At 43.3% G+C, this 7,500-nt stretch overlaps 1 protein-coding gene across 1 annotated transcript in view; it reads right to left on the reverse strand.

The window, feature by feature from the left end:
* Positions 1-2,201: 2,201 nt before the first annotated feature.
* The window catches only part of LOC138976466 (transcription intermediary factor 1-beta-like), a 6,066-nt gene continuing 767 nt past the window's right edge, over positions 2,202-7,500 (reverse strand). Inside the window, exons 2-5 of the mRNA XM_070349315.1 lie at positions 5,797-6,470; positions 5,078-5,447; positions 4,099-4,295; positions 2,202-3,524 (exon numbers count right to left, since the gene is read on the reverse strand). Of these exons, the coding sequence (XP_070205416.1) occupies positions 3,372-3,524; positions 4,099-4,295; positions 5,078-5,447; positions 5,797-6,462 (1,386 nt within the window). The 5' untranslated portion in view covers positions 6,463-6,470 and the 3' untranslated portion in view covers positions 2,202-3,371. The remainder of the gene's footprint in view (positions 3,525-4,098; positions 4,296-5,077; positions 5,448-5,796; positions 6,471-7,500) is intronic.

Genomic DNA, 7,500 nt, shown 5'->3' on the forward strand with positions numbered 1-7,500 from the left:
GTGTGTGTGTGTGTGTGTGTGTGGTGTGTGTGTGTGTTTGTGTGTGTTTGGGTGTGTGTTATAACTGTTTTAATCAGTATACAAACACTCACACAGTCTTTTGGATATTATTGTTCACTCATAAAACAAACTTGTCATGACTATCTAGTCTATCACAATACTCAGATGTTGGGATTGGGATGGTCAAACAACAGATTTGAACAAACAGTCCTCGTTTTCGAATGTTTTAACTGGCACTTGAAAAAAGCTGCTTTTCTGTATTTACCGATCACATGTCCAAACAATACATTCAAAAGTCCTACTCCAAAATGGATCAAACAGCCTGAAATCATATTGGACAGTCTGCCTCGACGAACGAAAATTGACGCTCTCAATGACATTTTTGTACATCTAGGGTTGTTATTCAAATCTTACGCGCAACTCAAGCCGTGTATACAGTTACAAAATATTTCCTTGGTTTCTCCAATACAGCGTTTCTGTTCATGATTGAGATTATTTAGCTTTTCTCACCCGTGCAATATGTTGTTTACATCTAAGTTTCAGCTTGTTATTTTCCTGATCATGTTCATATCTCTACAAGCACGCATCGAAAAACCGACAGACGACAGTGATAAACGTCTCTGAAAAGGTTACATCATCTTCTGTCACAATGTGCATTTTTTTTTTTTTTTTTTTTTTATTTTTTTTTTTTTTTTTTACACTCTGTTGTTTAGTTTCGACGAAGCAAAGTTACGCGCGACGCTCCAAATTTCAGTTTTTAGTTTATGGACCTTGAGTATGCATGACTTTTGTCATCCATCTGTAGATTAAACTGACATATTTATGTGAAATATGCTTGACTCGATCAGCAAAAACGTTTGGACAGCCAAAGACAGAATGAAACTCCAGTGCATTCCTGTTGCAACACACAGACTCTTCCTTCAAGCTACTTCCTTATCCGGGTCCAATTTGAATTTTGGGACAACTACAACAAAACAGTGTATATTGTAATTGACCTATATAGTTTTCATTCCCAAACGTGTGTGACAGGGAGACTACTGCGTCAACCTTCACTCCAGGCGCTGCAGTGGTCGGCCTTTGAGAGCGACGAGCTGTTTATAGCTCGACGCCTCACTCAAACGTAGCAGACACCTGTGAATACACCCCTTCGGAGTTTCGATTGCGCATGCGCGGCTAGTCACTTTTTTTTGGCGGCAGGGGGCGCTCCGTTGTACCAAACACACTCGAGATCCATTCCGCTTAAATCATGAAACTATCGTGGGACAAAAATCACAGAAATTTCAAAGAGATAAGAGCTTACGAGGGAAAACTTGAACGCAATCGGCAATGTACCTCTTCTGAAGACCTCGTGTTTGGTACAATTTGCAATCCCAGCATGCAATGCGCGGATTTTCTCGCGACGCGAGATTTGCTCTCGCCTGAGACTCCGAAAGGGTGTATTGTAGAGTTCTGTTTGTGATAGGGTCCGACTGCTGCTATCTCCTTGAATGTGATTAGTTACCTTTGCGTATCCATAAGAGTTTAAGAAATTAGCTCTAAAATCTCAACCCTGTGTGACTGGGCTTCGCCTCCAAAGGTGATCGTTGTGTTCCTACACTCGGGTACACTTGGTTATACAATTTCGATGCAATACACAGTTACTGTTTCTTTCCTCAAAGCTTCAAACCATTGCTGTCAGTACATGATTTCTAGTGTTGAACACAACACATACATGCACACTCACAAATACCCACCAGCACACACACACCCGCAGGCACACACACTGTGACACACACAAACACACGGCCAACCTAACACATAGCCTACACACACAATCACATTCACTTATACACCCACACACACACTAACAAACACACACACATACGAACACACACACAAACACACTCGCACACTCACACACACACACACGACGCACACACACACACACACACACACCGTCATACACACCTACGACCCCCCTACACACGCACACGCATACACACACACACACACACACCTACACCTACACAAATTTGAATGATATATTATTTGTTTCGCTCGACATTATCACTTTAACATTGATGGCATCAATATCGCGGCAATTCTGTGTGTAGTTCATGATCACAGAACTCTGTAAACTAGTGTTGCTGTTGAGCAAGAGATACTCATTAAGGTCAGTCAAGTACACAACAATCAATACAGACAGACTCTAAACGCAAACATGTGAAGTGTGTTTCTTTTTATTGTGGTTATTAGTTTCTATACTTTGAAAAACAAACTTAAGCTGAGGAAATGACATGTACAATAAAATATACGTTAATAATGATGATAAAGACACTTTCTTTTCTTTTCTTTCTTTATTTGGTGTTTAACGTCGTTTTCAACCACGAAGGTTATATCGCGACGGGGAAAGGGGGGAGATGGGATAGAGCCACTTGTCAATTGTTTCTTGTTCACAAAAGCACTAATCAAAAATTTGCTCCAGGGGCTTGCAACGTAGTAGGCCTACAATGTATTACCTTGCTGGGAGAATGCAAGTTTCCAGTACAAAGGACTTAACATTTCTTACATACTGCTTGACTAAAATCTTTACAAAAATTTACTATATTCTATACAAGAAACACTTAACAAGGGTAAAAAGAGAGTTAGTCGCCTCTTACGACATGATGGGGGAGCATCGGGTAAATTCTTCCCCCTAACCCGCGGGGGGTGATAAAGTCACAGACACAGGCGATGATGATGATGATGATGATGATGATGATGATGATGATGATGATGATGATGATGATGATCTACATTTAATATAAATCATTTTTGCATAAAAAAAACAGACGCTGAGTGTATGTATATTCACACGTTAGTGTTGCTGTGGCTGTGGGTTAACAATTTATGTACCACGATGACGATACGATACGATACGATCCAAAAACTCCACACAAAACAAAATGCATGATGATCCACGAACAAAGCCAGCTGTAATAACTAATAACTGCAGATAAAGTTCAAACTAATGCTTTAAAATGTGTCTCATTACAAAACGTATTTAATTCTACAGATACCCAAGTAAATATTACAACTATGACTGTGGGTTAAAAATCGGCATGTCAAAAAGTTGAATCAAAATAAGAAACACACACACACACACACACACACACACACACACACATACACACATACACAAAACCACACACACACACACATACACTCTTACACACACACACACACACACACACACACACACACCTTACATACACCAAACACACGCACCCACACACGCATCCCCACACACACACACACACACACACACTTTATTCACTACATGCAGAAGGATACTGAGATACTACAATCAGTACAATACAGTGCACGGGGAGAGGTGGGGGTGACGAAGGCTGTCACAGCAGGTCCAGGTGATACCGGCCATCACGTCCCATACTGTGCCTATCTTCATCTCCACCATCCCACTGCACGTCCACCATGCCGTGTGGATCCCAGAAAAACTGTACTGCTAGTCTTGACGGGATGGCCGTCACTGTGCCTTTCTTGTCCTGCACACAGTACACACTGGTCACTGCTTGTGTGTGTGTGTGTGTGTGTGTGTGTGTGTGTGTGTGTGTGTGTGTGTGTGTGTGTGTGTGTGTGAGTATTTGTGTGTGTATTTGTGTGTGTGTATGTGTGTGTGTGTGTGTGCGGATGTGTGCGTGTGTGTGTGTGTGTGTGCGGATGTGTGTGTTTGTGTGTGTACGGATCTGTGTGTGTGTGTGTGCGGATGTGTGTGTGTGGATGTGTGTGTGTGTGTGTGTGTGTGTGTGTGTGTGTGTGTGTGTGTGTGTGTGTGTGTGTAACAAACGCCGAATACACAAGTATAAGCATAGTTTCATCCAGTTTGTGTGCATTTGTTTGAGTGCGTATTTACATGCGTGCGTGCGTGAATGTATTCCTCTTCAGTTCATTAAACTTAATTTCTGAATCAATTTTATAACCCAAAATGTCATTGAGTTGCATCTCGAGTAAAAACAGAACCAGCATTATGCATATTATCAGCTTCCTTTTATTGACAACTCCGACTGAGTGATAGGGATGGTGAAAACTGTCAGACAGGAGAGGGACACGCAGTCTTACCTTAGAGCCATACAAAGAAGGCCAGTCCGGTCCCGGTTTGACCCGGTCCCCTACTTTCAGTACTTTGGCCAGCGCCGCCTTTCTGGGTTTGTATGCAGTCCGTGGTGTTGTCGCTGATGTCCCTGTAGATGTGGCTGGTGATGGCTGTGTAGGCTGCTGTAAGGTTGTCGGTGTTGTGGTGGGTTTTGTCATCTGACCTGTGGACACATTTCAGTCCTTGAATAACTTTCGTGTGACAGGTTTAACCGGCGTTTTAGAATGTCATTTAGCAATTACTAAATGTCACGTGTATGATACGTAGTAAGTTGGGGATTTTGATTTTTTATAAAAGACGCATTTTTCTGAATTTTACCAGGTATTGCAATGAATTGTTTCATGTCATTGGAGACTAAAAACTGACCCCTCTCTGCATATTTCGTTATATGTCCACGGATGCCTGTACCGCCCTACAGTGTTTGACATAATGACGCGTTGCCCCACGCACAGACAGACACGTGAACAGCGTAAGATGACATCAACAACCAGGTGTAACAGGTATCATACACCCGGCCCGGAGCACATCCTGCAGACCTGCCCGCTCCACCAGGAAGCCAGAACAGATCACTGGCCCCAAGGTGCCACACTGCAGGAACAACTCTGGGGCACCAAAGACTCCCTGATCCTGACCACCAGCTTTATTCAAGCTACAAAACTTGAAGTCTGACCTGAGGCCAATAATCCTGGAACGCCGAAGAAGAAGAAGGTATCATACGATATGGTCCCTCCGTACATGCAATACGTTCGCTAACTCCATATATAGGAACCTTATACCTATTACTGTGATTACCTGTTACCTGTTTTTGAGGAGTAGGCCGAGAACAAAACAGAGAATAAAATGGATGCTGAATGGATCTTGACCTTCTGCTTTCTAACAAGAAACAACAATACACGTGTAACCAAAACTTGTTATCAGAAAAGGTGTACAGAAAATGGGACGTACCCACAGAGGCAATGTCGGCCCTCAGTTGATCCAGTTTCTGGAGGTCCAAGGTCAAGTCTTTTACCTCCATCTTGCGTGTCGTTCCGGTCTGTGACTCCAGGTCGTCGAGGCGTGACGTCAGACCTTTCATCATCCCCAGCAGAGACCCTCCAGACGCTGACAGCAACACATTTCCTACGCTGGCTGCGTTTAGTGCTAAGGCCGCCCGCCATTTCTCCAGCTCCGCCAGTGACGTCATGGCGGCGTCTTCCTCAGCCTGTATCAGCTCGTTGACCTTCTGACGTCGCTTCTTCAAGCACTGCTCAAGGTCATCAAACGTGTCATTGGCCTTTTTACGCATGACCTTGAAAGTGTTCGTGACCTCTTGGATCTAAAACACAAGAACACAGATCCCTCTGTGAAGTCCTACAAATCGTGTTTAAATGTCATTTTGCATTAAAAAAAAAAAAAAAGGTTTTGTCATCGCTGAAGATTTTTCTTTTTAATGTCCAGCGAAAGTGGTTTGAGAAGGTGAAATCATTAAAGAGAAATCATTCAAGCTTGCACCATGCATTCATCAAACCCTGTTTTCACCTTCTTGTATCATCCAATGAGACCCCAAACGTCATGTAGATTTAATCAGAATGGATGTAAGTCTGCTAATAAGGTACGATGCATAAAACTTAATAAGGAAAAAGCCTGATAAAACAAGGGCATTAACATGAAGGGTGAACACCAACCTCCGTTGCCAATGCTGTCGCTCTGTCCCTCAGTCTCTGTGCCTGTTGTTCCAGTTCTCTTCTCTTCTCTGTCGCCACGTCTGGGATGGCCTTCACCTCTGCACAGCTGCGGTGATTGGTTGTCGCACACAACATGCAAATGAGCTCCTGGTGGGTGGAGCAATACACCTCAGCCGGCCTATCATCGTGCACGTTACATGTTGCACGGTTTATCTCAGCCAACCGCTGCGGGCTGAGTTTGTTTAAGTCTTCAATGACGTGTTTCCTGGTTAAGGGTATGTTCTTGTGAGTCCTTATACAAGCTTTGCAGATCTTGACGTCACACTGCAAGCAGAATGACGTTGCAGCTATGTTGTTGTCACAGACCATGCAGACATGCTGACCGCTGAGCACTTTGTGACTGTCCACCAAAGCCATTGTGGCCAGGTCAGTGGGCAGGTCATTGACCAGAGTGTCAAGGTCAAGTTGACCTCGGCTGGTGGACGGCAGAATGGGGGCCCTGCAGAGCGGACAGCCTCCCTTGACCCCTGCCTTCTGCAGCCACGACACGACGCACTTTTTGCACGCTAGGTGTGTACACGGCAGTATCTTTGGCTCTTTATAGCCGTCATGGCAGACAGGGCATTCTGGCAGCTCACTGCTACTGGTGGTTGAAGCGGCGGCCATTACGACTTCTGTAAACACACACACACGCACACACACACGTACACACGCTCGCACACACACACACACACACACACACACACACACACACACACACACACACACACACACACACCAAGAACGGACTGATCATCAATAACAGTTGCTGATATTCAGTTGTAAAGTCTCATTAAAACACTTCACACTTAGTGTAGTGTGCGCATGCCGTCAAACTGTGATCAACGTCTTGAATTAATGCGGTAAGAACCCAGGATGAATTTGCTTTGACCGTGTACAACAACTCGAGGATGTACGTTTACTTGATTAACTACCAAAGAGAACAGTGAGCGGTTGTGGGGGGAGGGGGTGCGGGGGGGGGGGGGGGGATAGCGGACGCGGAAAAAAGCAATGTTAATACTCCACCCTCTTGAAAAAGGAGTGATGGGGAAATGTATTGCCATCTGAAGTTATCCGTGTAAAAACATAACTTGCTGGACCGACCGTAGAGTAAAGGTTTACAACAATTCAAGGGAGAGAAGTATATGCATCAAGGGATCGCAAATAAAGGATTATTTCCCTTGTCATCTCTCTCTTTCTCTCTCTCTCTTTATTTGAAATGTAATGTCTTAGTTTGTGTATGATTTATTTCATTTGATTTGTGTGCAAATGTCATTGCATATATGTTCACCCCCCTCATAAGGGGCTATGGCCTAAATGAGTAAACAATCCAATCCAATCTCTCTCTCTGTTCATAAACACTTGGAGCAGAGCACTTTACACACAAAACTATTTATTTCTCAAAGATGAAGTTTAGAACATTAAACAACAATTTACCTGTACAGAAAGAACGTTATCTTAACATCCCGAGGTCAGAAAGAACTTGCACCAAATGTGTATCGCATGACATAGGTGATGAATTCCATTATTTATTTGTCTGTGATTTTTTCAAAGAAGAAAGAGCTGAGTTGTTACCACCTTACTATTGGAAAAAACCTAATGCACTTAAATTTAAAAAGTTGTTTGCTACTAAGAAAAAGAAATTGCTAAAGAATATTTTGGACT

Source organism: Littorina saxatilis, linkage group LG9 (genome assembly GCF_037325665.1).
Source record: "Littorina saxatilis isolate snail1 linkage group LG9, US_GU_Lsax_2.0, whole genome shotgun sequence".
Lineage (NCBI taxonomy): Eukaryota > Metazoa > Mollusca > Gastropoda > Littorinimorpha > Littorinidae > Littorina > Littorina saxatilis.